The sequence below is a fragment of the Narcine bancroftii genome, chromosome 1, assembly GCF_036971445.1.
Source record: "Narcine bancroftii isolate sNarBan1 chromosome 1, sNarBan1.hap1, whole genome shotgun sequence".
Classification (NCBI taxonomy): Eukaryota; Metazoa; Chordata; class Chondrichthyes; order Torpediniformes; family Narcinidae; genus Narcine; species Narcine bancroftii.
The window spans coordinates 222,005,134-222,027,403 of record NC_091469.1 but is presented as its reverse complement, the minus strand read 5'-3'; the positions used below and the strand labels follow the sequence as shown (position 1 = coordinate 222,027,403).

Below are 22,270 nucleotides of genomic sequence, written 5' to 3'. Positions count from 1 at the left end.
CATGGATTCTATAATTGTGGGGATCATCCACTCAGTATTTATGACTGAAAACATTTGCAAGTGATTCAGCTGTGTCTTTCATATATGATGGAGCAGAGAATAGTTGAAAATGATGGGAGAGAGTTGATACTATTGTTGTAATACAACTAAAATTGATACATTCAAATATTTTTCACTACCCAGAAGCTGGAAGGGGTAGCTTTGTGCTAGGTTCTTCCTGTCTGCTACTTTGAGTGATTTCTTTTGAGCTGTAACTTTGATTCTTTAACAACTGTAATGAAAAACTGTTCTTTTGTGCCAACGACCATCACAAGATTGTGTTCTTGTTTTCCATTTTCCTAGTGGTGTTGCCATTTTAGTCCACTGTTCATTTAGGATTTTAAGGGGTGGCTCAGTTAACGTAGAGGTGAGCATAATGCTGTTATAACATCAGCGATTGAGGCTTGTATTCGAATGCTGCGCTGTTTGATGTTCTCACTGTGTCTGCATGGGTTTCCTCTGGGTGCTCCAGTTTCCTCCCATCATTTGAAATGTACCAGGGGTTATAGATTAATTAGGTGGCACAGGCTTATGGGCTGAAATAGTCTGATACCGTGCTGAATGTCTAAATTTAAATTTAAAATCAAAATCATTTTTCAAAAATTAACCCAAGTTTGTTTAGTGGTCATTTCCTTTGCCAAGAACAACCCCTGTGTAATAGTAATAGCATTGGACTCTGCATTCAATATGTCCTTGATTTCAATGAAAGAAAATGTTCTTGCCCTCATTTTTTTTTTCTTGACCACAAGTGATCTTTTGTCTAATAAAGTTTCATCCTTGGGATGTTAAAAAATGTACACAACCTCCTTTTCTTCCTCTTGGCTTCTTTTTGCACTGATAACTCTTCCAAACTGATCAGCATACATGATCACCAGGGTACAAATTGGATGAAGGAAAAAAGCCACTCAGGACCTCTGGCCTGCTCTGCTATTTAAAAAGATTTTGTCTGATTTGATTGCATATCCACACTGCATTCTCTTTTAGTTGGATGTCTATTTTGTGTTCTTATATTTGTAAACTATTTTAGAATGTAACTTTTGCATTCAAGATGCTACAAAAATGCAAATTAATATCAAGGTTAAAAGTTAAAGTGAAAAAGACAAGATTTTGTTTTCATGGAGGACATCTGTAAAAATGTACAATATTTAAATTGCGGCCTCTATCAGTTTAATTATTGTTATGAATCCAAGCAAACTTGCATTATATTTATACAAATTTAATCATCACAAAATATCTTTAATTATTTTGTTTTCTTTGGATCTAAAGTTGAATGGTTTTTCTTGGAAGGGAACAAAATTAAGTGTCTTTTGTAGTCTAAAGAAGCACTGAATTATATGAAATAAAAGCACAATGCTGGAGAAACTCAGCAGGTCAAACTACTTTCTATAGCAAAGATACATAACCATCATTATGTATCTTTATCTTTGCTACAGGAAGTACAATTTGATTTTCTCCAGCTTTGTGTTTTTACTTCAATCATGGTGTCTGCAGACTCTTGTGTTTTACTCACTGAATTTTATAAGATGATTGAATAATTGTCCTTTGTTCAGAGAATAATAATAAATCAGATCATATTAGAAATCCATCCTCTGACAAAGCTTCCTAAAGATCTATTACTCCCTGGTTTGGCAGAGTACATGGACGCGAAGGGTTAAATAGTGAAAAGAAAAGGAAATCCTGATTGGATGAGTTGAAGAATCTCAAAATTAAAATAAACAATTTCTTAAACAGGGATTTCACATTCAAATGCAATCTGATGTCTTGTATAAACAAACTTTATTAAGAAATCAATACAGAAAAAAACGCAAAATACTGCCAAAACTATGAAGTTGGTAATGGTCTTGAACCATAATATTTTCCCCAGAGGGAAAATTTATATTGGGCGTGTATTTCTAATGGGATGCTTTGGAGGCCACGCTTCTACTGCATAAATATTGCTTGCAGCTATGTTTTGCATTCACTTAACAAAATGTAAACAGTCCCCTTGCAGTAAATATTGAGAGTATGACAACAATGAGTGAGATTTTTCACTCATAGCTAATAATTTTTGGAAGTTTTTAAATACTTTGAAACTTGCAAGAGAATTATTTAAAGAACATAATGTTTTAAATTATAATGGTTTACTGTACTTAACTTCATTCTTCACTTTGACCTGAGCAATATTGTTTGGAGTAAATCCTGTTATGCTTTTTATCTTGTTTTTATAATTTACAAATCTTTATAGCTGTAGGGCATACCCCATCAAAGGATGATTAAATGATGTTCATAAAACAGAGACTACCCGCAAATTGAAAGAACACCACCTAATATTCTGCCTGGGCACTCTCAAACCAGATGGCATTACCGTAGACTTCTCCAGTTTCCCTTAGGCCCCTCCTCTGCCTCTTTCTTTCCCCATCCTTATGTCTCCTTTGCTCCAGCTCCCCACCCTCTTCCCTCTCCATTCAGAGAGCTACACCCACCCCTATCACTTTTCAGCTTTTATTTTCTCCTGCCCTCCCATCCATATCCAGCTATTGGATATGTTGGCTTGTGCTTCCCCCCCCCACTCCTTCTTCCCTCTTCTCTCCCCCCCACCTTTTTTATTAGGGTGCCTCCCTGTTTTTTTGCTCATACCTTGACGAAGGGCTCAGGCCTGAAATGTTGGTGTCTCTTTGTTTCCTATAGATGCTGTGTGACCTGTTGAGTTTCTCAGCACTTTTGTTTATTGCACTACAATTACAGCATCTGCAGATTTTATTGCTTAATTCAACTAATTTTAATGTGTTATCTTCCACAGTCGGGAAATATTTCAGGATGAATTATTGGTCAACCATCTTGTGTTCATAATAATACAGTAAAAAACTCCAGTATCTGGTACTTATGAGGATTGGTAGATGCCGGATAAGTGTATTTTCCAGTGGCTTGAGATTGTATGTTGCAGGGATTGGTGAACTAACCATTGGGGGTGCTAATTTCACCCATTTATTTTCTACAATTTTTTTTGCCAGTTGCTTGAATTCCGGATAATGGGGATTTTACTGTACCCCTGATGATGGTATTTCAGGCAGTTAGATGGAAAACTGAGATTAAGCAGATCAGATGTTTTTTCTAACAGGAGCCAAACAGTGAAAATGATTTTTACCATGTTAGTAAAAAAATACAGATGCTTTCTTGAACATTGCATTTTGAGAATAAACACTGCTTGTATAATTGATGCATGCTTTTTTGTTTTCTTTTGTTTACAGATCATCACTTACTGTGTTTATGAACTTCTAGAAAAAGAATGCCATTTAAAAAAGGTTTATCTCCCAGTAAGTTAAATTTGTACAATGTTGCAAATATCTGCTTGAGAACTTTCATTCTGCTGGCAAGTACAAAATATTTTGTCATCATGGATGAAACATTGGCATAGAAATTTTATATTTTGAGATGTTTTCATTATTAAAATTCTTTTTGTTGGGGTGTGTCTGTTAGGGCATTTTGTATGACTTTAATTCTTGTCTATAAACACAAGAATATATGCCTCAGAAATTAACGTGTGAAGCACCTTAAGAGTAATGGCTGGTTTGATTTTACTCATAATCTCTGCTGGTGACTCTATCCAGTTGAGTAAATTTCAGGGTATCAATTCTCTCATTCTTTGTTATGGCATTCCCATTAAAAAAAAGACATCTGTCTTAGTTGGAAGCCCATGCATTTCAATAAAGGGTGCTTAGTTCATTTTAATGATTTTTTATGGTGGGAAGGGTAGAAAAAGAGAAAGGAGAGAAACACAGGTTAAACTGCTATTTTATTGCTTGTTTTGAACTCAGGTGGATGCTGCAGAAGATGAACCAAAGAGCTTTATCTTTATGAGTGAAGATGCCTTAACAAACCCTGACAAGTTGATGGTTCTGATTCATGGTAGTGGAGTTGTCCGGGTCGGTCAGTGGGCCAGGAGGCTGATTATCAATGAAGATCTTGACAGTGGCACTCAAATACCTTTCATTAAAAGAGCTATGGACGTAAGACTAATTTTCAGAAACTTAATGCTGACTTATATATAATGATTTTCACTTCTTTGACATAGTGCTTGGAAACTTTGGAAAACAATTGACTTGAAATTGTATGTAGCAATATCGAAGAATAGAAATAATTATTTTACTCTTGGACCAGAAAAGTACATTTTAATCCAACAGTCTAGTTTTTCAAGACCTCTTAGAATTATTTGAGAAAGTGAAAGAAATAAGGTCAAACAAAAAAAGGCAGTGAATATTGTTAACTTGTATTTTCAGAAGGCCTTTGACAAGGTGCTGCTAATCAAGTTAAGAGCCTGTCGTATTACAAGAAAGATATTGACATCGATTGGATGGCTGGCAGGAACCAGAGAGTGGGGTTAAAAGGGGCCTTTTGTGCTGATCCGCAGGCCTCAATGCTGGGGCTGCTTCTTTTCATGTTGTATGCCCAGTGAATTGGATAACTGAAATGATAGTTTTGTGGTTAAGTTTACAGATGAAACAAAGCTAGGACGAGGAGCATGTAGTGTTGAGGAAGCACTGAATCTGGAATTAGACTTAGACAGGTTAGTGATTGGCAAGGGAATGGCAGATGGCATGCAGCGTTGAGAAATGTATAATCATGCACTTTTGTGAAGAAATTAAGGTGTAGATTATATTCTAAATGGGCAATGAGTTCATGAATCAGGTGCTGAGGAAATTCAGTCATTGTGGAAGATTCCCCAAAGGTTTATTTATGCATAGAGTCAGTGGTAAGGAAGTAAATCCAATGCTAGCATTAACTTCGAGGGATAGAACATAAATATAGGGATATCATATTGAGGCTTTGTAACGTATTGGTCAGACTGTATTTGGAGTATTATCATCAGTTTTGAGCCCCTTATCCAAGGAAGGATGTGTTGGCATGAGAGAGTTCATGAGAATTATCTCCGTAATGAGAGTGTTATATATGAACTGTTCGATAGCACTAAACTAGTGGGTCTCCAAAATGGTCGATGGGACTATCCAAGGGGTCTTTAAATGCCAAAGGGGTCGATAATGCTGGAGGAGGTGGGGGGGTCGGGGTTGATTGAACTTTTGTGGTGGAAAGCAGGGGTGGATCAATGGAAAACAGCAGTGGTGGCCAACCTCTTGTGAGAGTGGGCCTTGGTGGCCACCATGTTATATTTGGCTTCGGCATTTCAATAAGTTGAGAGCGAATGGGAGGATGACCTGATTGTAGAAGAAAGGTGTTCGTGTTCTTTGTACCTTTGGTAGGCACCCCCCCCCTCCATTCAGCACCGCTCCCTTCCCCCCGACCCCCCGGTCGATGAGGAATCATGTATTTGTATTCCATGAAGGGGTCGACAGTCTAAAAAGTTTGGGGACCTCTGCCATAAACTACTTTTTAGAGTTCAGTGGAAGGAAGGTGGGGGGGGAGGGGTAAAATCTAATTGAAATCTATTAAGTACTGAGAGATCTGGATAGAGTAGATGTGGAGTGGATGTTTACTGTGGTAGAGGAGTCTGGGACCAGAAGATGCTGCCTCAGAAAACAAAAATGCCCCTTGAGAACAGAGTTGAGGAGGAATTTCTTTATTCAGAGAGTGGTGAATCTGTGGAATTCCTTGTCGCTGACAGCTGTGGAGGCTGTCATTGGGTATATTGAAGAAAGAAGTAGATAGGGTTGTAATATTGAAGAAAACCAAGGGTTACAGGGTGGAGGCAGGAGAATGGGTTGCAAAAGATAGTAAATCAGCCACAATAGAATTGTGAGTCAAATTCAGTAGGCCGTAGGGCCAAATTCCACTCCTATGTCTGATGGTTGAAAAACCGTTTAAAAGAAGTTCACACCTTCATAACATTTGTTAAATCTTTGTCAGTTTTTCTCAAGTTTATCAGTCTATTGATAAAGGTTCAAGCATTAAGTTCCAAGAGGCAATACTGAAGCTTTGACTGGCATATCATATCCATAACAGTAATTGGTTTGGAATGTTCGGTGTTGGTGACCAAATTACATGTTATATTCTGTTCAGGTCTATTTTTCAATCAGTACAGCAATTTGCTTGCCATTATCTCAGCAGTAAATGAGTGGCTTGATGTTACAGTGGGTGCTTCACCACTCCTTTGCTGTCTCTCCCTTGCAGTTGTCAGTATCAAACACGTGAAATATTAATCATTTCTCATCCCGAATGTCCTGGGTCTCTGAAATATTTTTTTTAACCTTTTTTCAGTAACAGCATCTCCTGCACCTTATCATTTTCAGAGTTTTGGGAAGCTATTTAGAGTTATGGATTTCTACAGCACAGAAACAGCCCCATCATTTGTTCATGCCGACTAAGTTAATCTCATCTGCATGCATTTGGCCCATATCCCTCTAAACCTTTTCTATCCATGTATCTGACTAAATGACTTTCAAACCTTACAATTGACTTCACTTCTACCATTTCCTCTGGTAGCTTGTTCTATATTCTCACAAACGTGAAAAAAGTAACCCTCAAGTGCCTTTTAAAATTATCTCTTCTCACTTTTGTTTAGATTCCCTTACCCTGGGAAAAAGGCTGTGGCAACTGTATCTACACCCCTCATCATTTTCTAAACCTGTATAAGGTCTACCTTTGGCCTTCTGTGCTCCAGGAAGGAAGTTTCCAGCCTATCTCCATATAACTCAAGCCTACCAGTCATGGTAAAGTTCTTTTGGTTCAATGTATCAATATTGATAAGAATCATAAATGTCTCAAAAAGATATTGGACCAGATCACACTTCATTCTTGGCAATAATACTACAGCAAAACTCCCTCTCTTCCCACCATCTGTACCTATTCATTGAATCAGAAAACAATGCCATGTGCTTGAGGTCATATAACAATGTGCTAAAATGTATTCAGTTGAATCATTGGATGTACTTCACATCCAGTCATCCGGCTTTACATCAGTTACAAGCAACATGCCCTTCACATCAATGTCCTTCATTAAAAATTGAATAATATGTCTCAGCTAAATTTATTAGTTTATCTTTAATTGATTTAGTACATTTCAACTGTTTTCAAATGCCAGACATTAAAACAATGAAAGATGGCTGACAGTAACATAATCTCAGATCATTGTTGACCCGTGGGCTTAGTTTATTTTGAAGCGAAGTGACAGCCATTTATGTTAAATATTCTGCTTCTCTTGTGAGCAATTCAGTTTTCAAATGTCAGTTTTAAACTTTTTTGATGGCATTTGCTGAGCTTGGAATGCTGTCCAGATAAGACTGAGAATTCCTTACTCTTTGATCAAGTAGAAAAGTAGATATGATCTCATTTTAAATTTTTTCAGATTGGAAAATTAGCCTTAATCTTGCGATGAATGGACTTTGCACCTACAGCCTTTGGCTCAGAGCTGGGACCTGCTTATTTTCTCCAGTTTCACAACCATCAAGATTCACCATGAGTCAGAGATGATTGGGCAACACAGTTAGTGTGATGCTATTACAGCGCCAGGGACCAGGTTTGAATCTGGCGCTGTCTATAAGGAGTTTATACATTCTCCAAGTGGATTTTCCCTGGGTGTTCCAGTTTCCTCCCACCTTCCAAAACATTGTAGGTTAATTTGGGTGTAATTGGGTAGCATGGGTTTAAATGATTGGAATTTGATTTCTGCCATATTTAAATAAAATTTGAAATTGAAATTTAATTTTCTCAACCACAACCATCTTCATTTGTGGAAGGTAAGCAACTGTATGGCAATATGAATAGTGCCAATGTATCTTCCAATGCAGAACCTTTCCTTCAACAACTTGACTTAGAGGGTCTAGTAGTTCTGGTTCAAATCTTTAGCATCAAGAATGGATAGTTCTTGCTTTTGCTGAATTCATTTCTCTCGGCTCCTTATTGATCGTAAATGGCAATCCAAATGGGGTCTGATGGTGAGAATCTCAGACCATGATCAGTATTTCATCTTTACCGCAGTGATTTTTTAAAATCCATCTTGCTGCAGGTAGCATATTTTCTTTCATATATAATAAAAACAGAAAATGTTTCAAAATCTTAGCTGGCCAGGCAGTAAGCAGCATATGGAAGCTTGGGGCACCACAAGTCTAGAAGCTATGTAGGAAAGATTTCCAAGGAAATGAGATATGTGACTGTGTATTAGATAATGGTCTGATGCTCATGTTCTAGAGGAAGGTATGAGGATGTGTCTAAAAGCTGGCATTTGGTCTCTGTAAAGTACAGGTCAGCTTGCCAAACAACCTCAGTAAAATCTTTGTCAACAAGTTTGATTATGATGCAGGGTTGATTCTTAGTAAAGCAGTTTTTTAAAAAATATTGCTTATGTTATGCTGAACTAGCATACCAAGTAAAAAAAAAACACAGTCATCTTCAACAGAGAATGCCGAATAGTGAATGCTTTCTTATCTCTGAAGTAATATGTAGGGCAACTTTCAATTAAGCCAATCTTCCAAAATTTTCCAACACTAACCTTGATTAGTTCAAAGTTCAGGCTTATTGTCACAGTAGACATCACGTACAACCCCGAGTTTCTTTTTCCTGGGGGCCAGGCAGAATTTCTACTTACCAGTATTACAAAAAATCACTGTACTTGTGAAAAGATGTGTATACAATAGAGAGAAAGGTAAACAAAGAAAAAATGAAAACAAACTGTGCAATACAGAAAATAAATATTCAATAATAAATAACATGATGAATATTTAGTTTCAAGTAAATTAATAACAGTACTGTCTGTAAATTCCTTTCTGTTCCTCCTTGCATTAGCAAATGGATGGAATTAAAGCTATAAATAGAATATGCTGCTTTAAGAACGGTAACTCAACCAATCACCTGTATCTTGAACATATTATGGGGAGTTATAACTCTTAAAAATAATTGAAGAAATTTAACTAAACTATACTGCATCCTCTTCTAAAAATGTCTAAACCTATGCAATCTTACACCTCATTTTCCTGCACTATACCAATACCCCTTGATTCCCTTCATTTCCAGAAATCCATTATTCTTAGCAGCAAGCATTCTAACCCTTCTTAGGCAGTGAAATACTAAGATTAGTCAACCTCTGGGTAAAAAAATTCTTATATCAGTCTTGAATGGCCTTCCTTAGTCCATAAAATATCAGTAGGCCATTCAGCTCATCAAGTCCGCTTAGCCATTCCATCATCAACTGATCCATTCTCTCACTCAGCCCCATTCTCCTACCTTCTCCTCATAACCTTTGATACCCAGACTATTCTGATATCTATCAATCTCTGCATTAAATACAGCCAATACCTGGCAAAGCCACCAGTAGTAGCAAATTCCAGAGGTGTGGAGGGAATTTGAAGGGGATGGAGTGATGTCTAATAGACGCAAACAGCAGACTTTTAGTTTGATTTGGATATCACATTTGGCATAGACATCTGCACAGAAGAGCCTATCTTCTATGTAAAAAATAAATAAACAGCTGGTTTTAAGAAAGAGCAAAGTATTGCAAGTAAAGAGTGGTTGAACAGATATAAAGTAAGAGCTTATTTGCATTCTACTAAAGAGAAAAGGGAAGCAGCAAGTGCTGATTATGCTACAGTGAGTGTATTTCCGGATTCTTTGGCTCAGATAACTAGGGTGTGGGGTGATTGAGCAGAACAAGCGCTTGAGTGGATGAGACAAATTATATTGGAAAGGAGGAAAGACTGCTCCAGGAAATCAAGCAGAAGAGAGACTGAACCTTTAAATTGGTGGAAATACTGTGGGAAATTGTAAACTTAAGTATTTGCTTGTTTATCCATTCAAGAACCTTCTGGTCACCTGGAAGTCCATCAAAATGGCTTGGATGATGTTGGCCGGTTTAGAAGTTCGGTTTTAAGCCATTTTCGTGCTGTGGAGAGATACTGTGCTTCTGAGAGTTTGCCATGCATGATATTTTGGTTTTCAAGAATGCCCCCATGCATCCTGCATTTTTGAATGATTTTCATCCAGCTGTCAAGGTTGTGTATCTGCCACTGAACACAACAGTTCTCCAGCCATTGGATCAATTGCATCTTTTAAACATTTCAATAAAACATTTTCTCAAGCTATTAAAGTGAGCAATATGGAAAAAAGCAAGGCTTTTGGGTATTTTGGAAATCAAACTCCGTCCACAATGAAACAAAGAATATTGCAGGTGCTTGAGCTGAAGTAAAATAAACAAATAAATGGAAATTTGTCAAAACGTTCATGATTTCCAAGGTTTTTTCAGGAACTCTAGAAGTGGCATCTTTTGGTAAACTACTTCAGCTTGAGATAATGAGGATGATGTCACTAATTGTAAGAAAAATACAAGTAATGAGTAATGACAAGCAGTGGACAATGGTTGCATGTACCATATTTATACCTCTCCAGAATCTCAGGTGTCAGGTTAAAATGATTTCTTTTTTTCTCTCTGACCGTGTAAGAGACCTTATCTATGGGGGAATTGTGTTCATCGCTAAGATAAATTTCTTTATATATCTATAACATATCAACATTTACACATCACCACATTTCAGTAATAACATTGTTGGACCCAATTTGTCTGTTAAATAAGCACTTAATTGATTATAACAAAAAAGTGTGTTCTTTTGTATCCCATAATTATTTTTTAATTGTTCAAATGACGTTAAATTCCATGCTGAATAACAATCTGAATATCTAATTCCTTTCCAGAACCAAATATTTAAAATTTGATTATCCATTGAAAATAGAATAATTTGATTGTGATTCAAAGGCATTTTAGGCAGTACAACTCTCCTCGTTCCAATTTCATTGTTCACCGTATTCCAAATACTGATCATAAGTTTCAACAAAGGTGTTTCCCTCTCCCCAGATCTTAATTTTGATTCCCATTTATATATAAAGTTTTCTAATATTCTCTCTCCTATTATCAAATTATATTTTAATCCATGCTGGTTTTTCTCCCTCATCAAAAAAAAAGCCAAAAATCTCATTTGAGCTTTTTATAGTCATTTTAAAAATTTGTTAACTGTAAAACCTCCTAACTCAAACTTCCATGTCAGTTTATCTAAAGAAACTCTCGACATCTTACCCTTCCAAAGAAAATTTCTTATATATTTATTTAATTAACTTTTGTGGTATCATTATTGGAAGTGTTTGGAATAAATATTATACTCTGGGAAATATATTCATTTTAACACAATTAACTTTACACAGTAGTGTTATTGGCAATATTTTCCACTTGTTTAAGTAAAGGTACATAATTCAATTTATATACATTATCTAATATATTATGGACCTGTATCTCTAAATATTTCATTTTATTTGTCACCCATTTAACTTGGCTATTTTGTTGACACTGAGTATAATCCCCTATAGTAAGGGGCATAATTTCACTTTTATCCAAATTTACTTTATAGCCCAAAGCATTCCCATATTTTAAATATAATTTAAATAGCAAACCTATTGATTCTGTCAAGTAGATCAAAATGAGGTCATCAAATAAATTTATATTCTTCTTTCTGAAGACTTTATTAAAATTTTATAACATGAATACAATAAAGAATTACATTTAAAGAATAATAGAAAAAAAATTTAAAGAGTTGTGATTACAATATTACATCAGAAAACTACACAAAATAACCCCCCCGTTAATTGTAACATAATATTAATAGTCTAACTTAAAATTAGTCCAACCCTCCACCAAAAATAAAGAGTGAAGAGTTAATAAAATTGACATTATATATGAAAAAAAATACCCATTTACAAAAAAGAGATAAAACTTAACCTAAAAAAATTCTAACAACAAAAAAAAATTGTCACTACTAAAATATCACACTTAAACATATATTTAAATCAAACTTAAATGCATATAATTAGCAAACGGAGTCCACTTTAACTTATAAAACGACATCTTATCCAGAATTGAAAAAGATATCCTTTCCATAGTCAAACAAAATTTCATTTCCAAATACCACTTATCTAAAGTTAGTATATTTCTATCTTTCCAAGTAAGTGCTATACATTTCTTAGCCACAACTAAAGCTAAATAAATAAATGAAATCTGATAATCCTCTAAACCTAAATCGATTAATGATTGCATGTTCCCTAATAAAAATATATCGGGATCTAATAGAAGATGGATATTATATAAACTGTTAAAAACAGATTGAATACCTTTCCAAAACTGTTGCAATCAATCACAAAGCCAAACAGTATGCAAAAAAGTATTGGCCGTCTGATCACATCGAAAACAAGAATCCAACTTACTAAAACCAAATTTTTTAAATTTCTCCAGCGTTAAATATAGCTGATGAATAAAATTATAATTAATCATCGCTAGTCTAGCATTAATTAATTTCTGAATACTATTCTGACAAATTTCCATCCAAGCTTCTTCAGCTATTTTATGTCCTAAATCTTTTTCCCATTTCAACTTATCTTTATCCCAGTCTTTTTTACTATCAATTTCTTGTAAAATACAATACAAATTAGATATATATCCCTTTTTTGGTATTGAAAGTACATATTCTTCAAAACTAGATTCAGGCAATAAAATCATATGTCCACCACATAACTTTAATAAATAAATCTAAATTTCAGTTGAATTATCCAATAGTGGTTCCATTGGATGCAGAAAAGGCTTTTGATGGAGTGGAATGGAAGTTTCTGTTCAAAGTACTTGAGAAATTTTGTTTTGGTTCTTCATTTATTGGGTTAATAAAGGCTTTATATAATAGCCCGAAGGCTAGAATTGCTGTTAATGGCCAAATTTCAGAATATTTTAGTTTGACAAGATCTACTAGACAAGGATGTCCGTTGTCACCTGCTTTATTTGCTATAGTTATTGAACCTTTAGCACAATTAATACGTCAAAATGAAAATGTTAAAGGTATGAGAGTTCTGAATGAGGAATATAAGATTAATTTATTTGCTGATGATGTTTTATTATATTTGGTGGATCCGGATATTTCTTTACCTGCAATTCAAGAATGTTTAGAAATTTATGGCCAATTATCTGGTTATAAAGTAAATTGAGCTAAAAGTGAAATTTTACCAATTTGTAAAGGTGATTATTCAGTATATAAAAATATTACAAATTTGAAGTGGACTACACAAATTAAATATTTAGGAATTAATGTTAATACGGAATTTCAAGAATTATATTTAATTAATTATTTTCCTTTAATAAAAAGGATTAAATTAGATTTGATTAGGTGGAGGGATCTACCTTTGGGTTTACTAGGGAGGATTAATACCATAAAAATGAATATTTTTCCTAGAATACAATATTTGTTTCAATCAATTCCTTATTTTAAAAAAAAAGTTTTTTTAAGGATTTATATAAACCGATTAGAGAATTCTTATGGAAGGGAAAATTTCCGAGAGTAGCAATGAGAAAATTGATGTGGGATTTTCAATTTGGAGGTTTAAGATTACCGAATTTTCAGCATTATTATGAAGCAGCTCAATTCAAATTTCTTAGTGCATTAATGAATATGGACGACCCACCTAGTTGGGTAAAGATTGAAATGGCGGTTATTTTAGAAAAATTTCCTCATGAGTTTTTGTTTCGATGGAATAAAAATTTATTACGAACTTATGATGTGCCAATATTGAAACATTTATTGAATTTATGGACAAGTAAATTAAAAAATTGGGACTTAAAAATATATATTCTGGAAGATTGCCATTATATAATAATCAACTTGTTCCTTTTACAGTCTCTAATGCCACTTTGAAACAATGGGAAAAGAAGGGAATAAAAGATTTATCTGATTGTTTTTCTGAGGGTTGTTTTTGTTCCTTTGATGAATTACAAAGGAAATATGGTATTAGTGCAAATTCTATATTTGTATATTATCAATTAAGATCTTTGGGTGATCAAATGGGATTTATAAAAAACAGGTATGAGTCAGATAATATTTTACGGTTAATAACCTTAATAAATAAATCTAAATATCTTTTGTAAATTTATATTCTTCTTGATTAACTTTAAATCCTTTAATATCAGGATCAGATTGAATCATTCTGCAAGTGGTTCAATCACTACAATAAATAAAACAGGTGATAGTGGACACCCTTGCCTACTCAACCTAGTTAATGGAAATTGTGCTGAAACCTGCTAATTGTTGTGACTTTAGCCTTAGCTTCATTATATAAAGCTCTAACCCAAATTGCAAATGCCTGTCCCATCTTTCAAACACCTTAAAGAAAAAGTCCCATTCTAATCTATCAAACACTTTTTCCACATCCAAAGCCACTGTCACACTTAGGTCTCCCCTCTTTTGTGCAAGATAAATTATACTGTGTAATCTAGTTGCATTATTCACAGATTTCCTCTTTTTTACAAACCCTATCTAATCCATATTTATCAACTTTATTAAAAATTTCATCAATCTATTAGCTAAAATTTTTGCAATTATTTTATAATCTACATTTAACAATGAAATAGGTCTACATGACAATGCCTTTAAAGGGTCTCTGACTTTTTTTGATATTACTGTTATTGCTGTCGGTTAGATAAATTTTTACATGATAGGGGATATGGGGAGAAGGCAGGTAGGTGGAGTTAGGTCATAAATTAGATCAGCCATGATCGTATTGAATAGCGGAGCAGGCTCGATGGACCATTTTTGGTCTACTCCTGTTCCTACTTCCTATGTTCCTAACACCAGTTGACTAATAGTTCCATAAAAGGAGGAATCAGCAAATCTTTAAATTCTTTATAAAATTTAGGTGAGAAACCATTTTCTCCTGGTCATTTATTACTTTATAATAAGCTAAATAATTTCCCCACCTCCAATGGGGTGAAAGGGGCATCCACTTCCATTTGCTCTTGTAAAGTTAATTTTCATAATCCGGGCACAGGGAAAGCAGCGGCGGCCCCGGCCCTGGTCCGGGCAGTATGGTCCGACCTAGGAGGGGAGGCAGGCCCCTCCAGCCCGGGTAATAAACCTGCATAGGAGAAGGCCACTCCGATATAAAACCTACGACCCAAGGACCTCGCTGCCACGTCCCAGCTTGCTTGGCCATGGCACACGAACCATGGGTGTAAAGGGTGGGGCCAGTACTGCGCACACTGCACTCCACCTAAAAGCTCCTTTGCGCAGGCCCGAGGACATGTCCACGTCCTCCTCCTCCACGTCCTCCCCCTCCACGTCCTCCTCCTTCACGTCCTCCCCCTCAAAAGCAACCGCTGCAACCATGTCTGCCTGTCCCGCATCGGACTTGTCAGCCACAAACGAGCCTGCAGCTGACGTGGACATTTACCCCTCCATAAATCTTCGTCCGCGAAGCCAAGCCAAAAGAAAAAAAAAGACTTGTGACAAAAAAAACATCTATTTTATGATTGTCTCTCTGCGACTATTGGTTTATATAACTGAGAAATCATTGACTTCTTGAGGTTTGTAGGTACTCACTTTTAACTATAATTGCATTAATCTTTCTTGAAACTTGTGCTGCTTTCAACTGCCAAGCAAAGACCTTATGAATCCTTTCACCTAAGTCATAATATCTCTGCTTTGTTCTCATTGATGATTTCTCTGCTCTACTGAAGTTTCTTATTTATAAACCTACGTTTTTCCGCAGAGCTACATCTCTTTTTCCAATTGATCCAATTCTTTCATATAATTTTCCATAATTTTAAAACTATAACTTATAATTTGTCCTCTTAAGTATGCTTTAATCGTGTCCCATAAATTTATTATTGACTTAATTAGAATTAGTCTCAAGAAAAATTTCAATTTGTCGTCTAACAAAATTACAAAAATCTTGTTTTTTTAATAATGTTGAGTTAAATCTCCATCTCTAAATTGATTCTCTTTATCTAACATTGTAAGTGTCATTAATAAAGGTGAGTGATCAGATAAAATTCTTGCTTTATAGTCAACATGATTAATTCTCGCTTGGAGATGTGCCAATATTAAAAATAAATCTATGTTTGAATAAGAATCATGTCTGTTTGAATAAAAAGAATAATCTCTCTCAGCAGATTTCTTCTCCATTATGTCTATTAAATTCAAGTCCTTCATTAATGTCAAAGTGGTTTTTGCTGCCTTTACCTTTGTTACTGTTCTAGTTGATCTATCTAAAACTGGATCTAGATAAAAATTGAAATCCCCAGCTATTAAAATATTCTGATGTGCTCCTGCCAGATTAATAAATGTTTCTTGTATAAATTTTTTATCATCCACATTTGAGGCATATATATTCAAAAGGGACCAGTATTCTAAAAAGATTTGACAATGTACTATGACATATCTTTCTGCAGGATCAATCACTACATTTTGTATCATAAGTGGAAGTGTCAATATTTTCTTCCTCCTCACAGATCCATTGAGCCGGTTAACGTTAAAATTTAGAAAGGTCAGTTTATTACTTATGTTTAATTTAGTCCAAATCCAGCAACATTTCCCCTTTCACCTCTCTCCTTGCATCTCTCTGGGAATCAAAGTATTCATTATCTACTGTGTTAAGGGGCACCAACTTAGGAAATCCGCGTAGGGAGAAGAAAGAAGAACTATACATAATTAGTTTAATTTTGCAACAATTATAATATTCAGAAATATTCAGAAAAAGAAAAGAACAAAAAAATCCCCCCCTCCCCCCCTTGTTAATGTTGAAATAATACACAACATTATGCCCCTCCATTTTACGTATTGTGGCATCTGGCAAAAATACACACATGAATCGATAGTAGTCAGTCCACAGTTCCTTTACTTTCTCCACACCCCCCCCCCACCCCGGAGGTTTAATATGATCAATTTTGTCTATGCAGAAAATAAAAATAAAACATTTTATATTAATCAAAATATTTTCAAACTCCCTTTTGCTGATCAACAAATTCTTATGCATGAATATAATCTGTAAAGAACTTGCTATGTTCTCCTTGCAAGAAAATCTTCAAGGTGGCAGGATGGCGCAAAACGAATCTGTAGCCTTTTTGCCATAAAGCTTGTTTTTCTCGTATTAAATTATTTCCTTCTCTTCAGCAATTCCAAGCTTATATCAGAGTAGAAAAATATATTTGTTCCCTGAAATTCCAATAGACCCTGACTGTCTTTGGCACCTTCTGCTAGAACCAATATATTTTCTTTGCTTTGAGAGTGAAGACATTTTAAGAGTATAGACCTTGGCGTCTAATCTGATGGAGACCGTGGTTACAAAGTTCTATGTGCCCTTTCAATTGCAATAGCATTTTCAAATTTGTCTGGTCCAAGAACACTCGAATCCATCATTGAAAAATCTTATCAGATCATCACTTTCTTCACCTTTTTTAAGACCAGCAATTTTAATATTATTTCTTATACTAAAGTTTTCCAATAAATCAATTTTTCCCCAAAGTTGCTTTCTGTCTCATTTTCCATTTCACCATTCTGTCCTGTACCTCTTCCATACCAGCCTCTACAGTTTTATTCTTTCATCTACATAGTCCAATTTATTTTGCAGTTTACGACAATAGTAAAGTACTTCTTTATCCGTTAATCTGAATTTTTCTTGTCTGTTCTCCTCTCCCTCAGTTCTTTTAATAACTGAGCATTTGTACAATCTTCTGCCTGGGGCATTATTAGTTTCCTACTTTTATCTTTAGACACTTTGATCTGCTTTGTTACTTCCTCGTTTTGTTCTTCTTCCTCTTCATCCCTGACCAATAAGTCAGATAGAGAAATCTCCTTCTTAAAATAACCCTTGGTATGTATCCGAACCAGCAAAAATGGTGGTAGCTCCAGCGACATCTTGAAGGTCTTCTTGTCTGTTCATGTGCGTCTTCCCACGTAAGCGCAGATCTGCATTATCCTCTTCGATGCCTTCACCCTGGAGAAGCAGCTGTGATGGTGCTGTGTAGCATCAGACAGCCCCCATAGGGACACAAATTGTCCGGGGATGAATTCTCACGTCACCTCGTAGATCCATCAAGACGGTAGGCCTTGTTTCTTTCTCTTGTCTTTCTGTCTTTGTTCGCAACGGGCCAGCGACGGTCTTCCCTCTTTTAGGTGACATGGTTCGATGATTGTAAAGTAATTCATAAGCAGTTTTTGGCAAGTTTAGTTAAATGTACTTTGCTTATTTAGTGCTTTTTTAATTAATTTCTGGGAGAGTCAGATTTCCACTTCCAGGCCTACCCCATCACGTGACGTGTTTCCACCAGCACCCCCTCCCCCACCCACCCCAGCGGCTCATGTTTTCCCTGATGTATCTGTTCAAAGCCATCATTGTTGGTCTAACAGTGGAACCTGCTCTCTTTATTTTCTTAACTGGGTCATTGTCCTACTCTTCCCTCAAACAGCAATCACATATCCTTATTGCCAGTGTAGTTTTGGTAAGTTTCTTGGTGTTATTGATTGCATAAGACTGTAATCCAAAGTAGAGATGCAAACAGAATATCTTTTTTTTTTAATTGAAGGTGTTAACTCTAAATAAAACAGCATACTGCATGGTACATTTGGTTCTAAAAGATACTCAGTAGTCGAGGCCTACTGATAACCCAATTTCCTTGGAAAATTATGATTGGAAAAGAGCAAAAAGAATAATTCAATAAGGGAATTTTGATAGGCATCATCAATAACAACATTTTTCATATATACCTTTTCACCCAAATTGTCTCAAAATATTTGATTGAATTCAAAATTTTACATTACCTTCCCTCTCCTAAGAAATAATCACATCATGTAATAAAAATAATGTAATATTACACAAAATTGCCTTTAGTTTGCTATAAGGTAGACAAAGATTTGCCATTGGCATTGGTTGGTGCCCCTTAAGTCAGACCAAGTGAGGAAGAGAAGCAAATGAGATGTTTCCCCCCCCCGCACCCCACCAGATTCACCGTGTCCATGGATTCATCTCCAGTGCTCCTACTGCCTATGCAGCCGTACAAGACTCCAGTTCAGTTAAGACCATTGGCAACTCGACCCCAGATCCAAACTAACATGATGAGGAAGTCTTCAGTGCCCTTCGGGAACACTTATTGCCCTCAACACCCTCTCCAATCCCAGTTCCGATACCTGGTTCTCATGAGTCTGACTCTAGCAGCCCACAGCCTGGTGTGAGCCCTTTGACCTCAAGTTGCGAGCAGCTCTCAGCTTGTTTGGGTTCCTTGCCCACAAGTAGCCAACAGCTTGCCACCTATGTGTGTCTGTCCTTCAGCAGCAGAGCCCCTGGCTCGTCCGCCACGATGGTCACCATCCTTAGGGTTGCCTCTTCTACTTCTCAATGCGGGGTGGGGGGGGGAAGGAGTATGTGTTCTTCCCATTACTGGTGCTTTGCGCCAGTTCACTGCTCCCAAATCCTAGCAAATTATTGGTTCCTTAATCCAGTAATATAGAGGGTCTAAAATTGCACTCTAGTTATCTTTGCTATTTAGTTTCTTCCATTCATCTCTGAATCTTTAGAGGCTTCATGAAGTTACCAACCAGGTTAGGATACAGAAACTAACTGTTACAAAGTACTGTGGCAAATGATCTGAGGTTTCTTTCTATATCTTAAGCATAAAATATAATCCTGAAATCACTATGGTTTAAAAATTCCTCAAATGTTCTGACAACTTCTTGCTATAACTCTGAGAGAAACTCATTTGAGCCTGAAGGAAAAAAAAGTTGGCATGAATCTGGTGGTTTCCTTAATAACAGGAGAGATAGTTACATAGCTGCCATTATTCTTCAAACTGTTGATCCAGCCCATCATCTGCCTGGAATTGCCGAAGTCCAAAAAAAACCATGCAGTAGACTTGTGAAGATGGTTAGGATGTGTGCCATTGTGATAAATAGTTGGCACTTACTAAAAATACAATCAATGCAATGTTCTATTTTTAGCCATGTAGAATTTGGAAGTAGTACACTCATACCAAAGTTCTATGTTGTCCTCATCAATCCACATTTTACAGTCTCTGTTTCTACACAATAAGAATATAGAAGTCCTTCCAAATGTGCAGTTAATTAAAAGAAAAGAAAACAATAAAAATGCTGTTGTCAACGTTAAGAGTTTATAACAATTGAGGAATTCTGAACAAAGCATGATATTTTTTGAAATGTTTTTTACCTTTAATAAAATTTACCTTACAATAAAAAGTTGCTTAAGGTTAGTCCTTTTAGACAATTCTATGGGATCAGGATTAATTGCTTCCACTCTGGTTTTGTGATTCTGAGATGGCTAATGATACCAATGTGGGACCTGCAGACTCCACCACAGCGAGGGCAGAATGGCTGTTGGAGTAGGCAGATAGTAGTATGGGAAGTGATGTGCTTCTTCTATCACTTATATAAGATTTTGTGTCCTGATGCTTAGCATTAAGGCTCTCAATATCTTCCCACTTATGGTGGTCATGAGTCGATTGGTGGTAAAATTGCATTTCCTCAATGTAGCTTTGAATATATCCTTAATTGTTTTCCCTTCTTGATTTATAATCTTCCATACTCCCAAATACAATTCGGAAAAGTTTATCTCTTTTAGGAGTCCAGTAGTAGGCATGGTAAGCTCATTGTAGCTGACTGGGAGGAACTGAATGCTGGGAAAGTTGGCCTGATGTTGGTTTATCTACCATTCAGGTAAATTTCGGGATTTTGCAAAGATCGTATTTGGTAGTATTTTTCCATTGCCTCAAGATACTTGTTGTAGATAACCTAGGCTTCAGTTCAGATTTATTTTCACTGTACATACATACCCTGATGTTATTTTTCCTTTGAGTGAAGCAGAATGACCACTTTCAAAAAAAACCCACATGTAAAAAGATTTTAAAAATAAACAAATTGTGCAATTTAGAGAGAAAAAAATCAATAAAGTACAAAAGTAGGAGTCTTTAAATGAGTCTGATTGAGTTTGTTGTCGAGAGTCTGATCCTGGAGGGGTAGTAGCTGTTCCTGAACCTGGTAGATATATGGAAAACAATAAAACTGAATTGAGGTCAAAGATGTCCAATGGACCATGAGTTTTGAGCCAGGTCTGAGGTTGTGCACTTTACACCTCCCCCCTTCTCAATGAGCAATAGATTGTTTCTGCATTGAAGATCCTCCTGAATTTCATGAGCGCAGTGCAGTGCACCAAAGCAGGTTGCAGGAGCAAATTTAAATTTAGACTTATAGCATGGTAACAGGCCCTTTTGGACCATGAGCCCGTGGCGCACAATTACACCCAGTTGACCTACAACCCCCTGTATGTCTTAGACGGTGGGAGGAAACTGGAATCCCCGGAGAAAATCCATGTAGACTCGGGGAGAACGTACAAACACCTTACAGACAGCATAGGATCCAAACCTTTAGCTGATTTTGAGTGTTAAAGTATCAATTTGTTGAAGCTGGTAGATTTTGAAAGAATCTTTCCTCTATAGAAAGCAACACTAGGGGTGATACAAGCAAGGCAGAAAATGTGATATATTTATTTGAGTAGGATAAGCCAGGTAATGACAGGATTGTGAATTTAATATCAGTAGTCGGGAAGTTATTGGGGAAAAAACTCAGAGAGACATTGAATTTATACTTGGAAAAGCAGGATTTAATCAAATATTAATTATGGGCCAGAAGGGCGTGCCACATTCCTGTATCTCTAAAATTTATTTTAAAAAACACCTTGGGTTTGTTGGGGAAAGGTTCTATATGACCATTTTTAACTGAGTTTTTAAATGACATTTGAGGATACTCCATTGATGAAGTCCAAATAAACTTCAATAAACTTTTTGAAGTTGACCGGCAGATAGGTCAACCCTTGCTTTGTAGCCTTATTTTAATGGTTTTATGGTATATCCTGCATATCAGTTGACCACAATTTTTAAATCTGTCCAGGCCTCCCAGGAACAACCCAAAAATTTTTAAAATACCTCAATCACAAGTAACAAAGATGTAAATTAAGTAAGTTAAAAAATAACCTTGGCCTACTGGGCAGGAGCAGTGACGGCCCACGAGGCTGGAGTTGTGACGTCATGCTCCTGGCAGTAGGAAAAACCTTGGCCTACCATGTAGCAGCGGCGCACAGAGCTGGAGGGGCGAGATCGTGCTCCCGGTGGGAGCAGGAACCTCAGCCTACCAGGCAGGAATGTCCTCATCAATGCAGGGACCCAGGAAGGAGCGGTTATCACAGTGCCCAGAGGTGGGGAGGTGCTTCCAACATCAACTTATTCGCCAAATGGACATCAAACTGTTTTATTCAGTGAATTTCAGGTCTCAAAAGTATATCTGCCGTATAAATCGTCCCCCTTTCTTGGGTGATTTTTGAGGGTTTTATGACTTGACATATGCCGAAATATACGATAGTTGAAAAAAAAGTAGAGCACACTGGTTCCAAGACAAGTTGGCAAATTGGTATTTTGAGTTAGAAGGTGATGGTAGAGGGGTGATTTTGT

General features: G+C 36.2%; 1 protein-coding gene across 10 annotated transcripts in view; it reads left to right on the top strand.

Moving 5' to 3' along the window:
* The window catches only part of arb2a (ARB2 cotranscriptional regulator A), a 502,663-nt gene that overhangs the window by 80,869 nt on the left and 399,524 nt on the right, over positions 1-22,270 (top strand). For all 10 annotated transcript variants that reach the window (XR_011342262.1, XR_011342261.1, XR_011342259.1 and 7 more), the window contains exons 5-6: positions 3,267-3,332; positions 3,834-4,025. Coding sequence is in view for 7 of the 10 variants with exons in the window: in XM_069891524.1 (XP_069747625.1) it covers positions 3,267-3,332; positions 3,834-4,025 (258 nt within the window). In the remaining 3 variants the exon portion in view is untranslated. The remainder of the gene's footprint in view (positions 1-3,266; positions 3,333-3,833; positions 4,026-22,270) is intronic.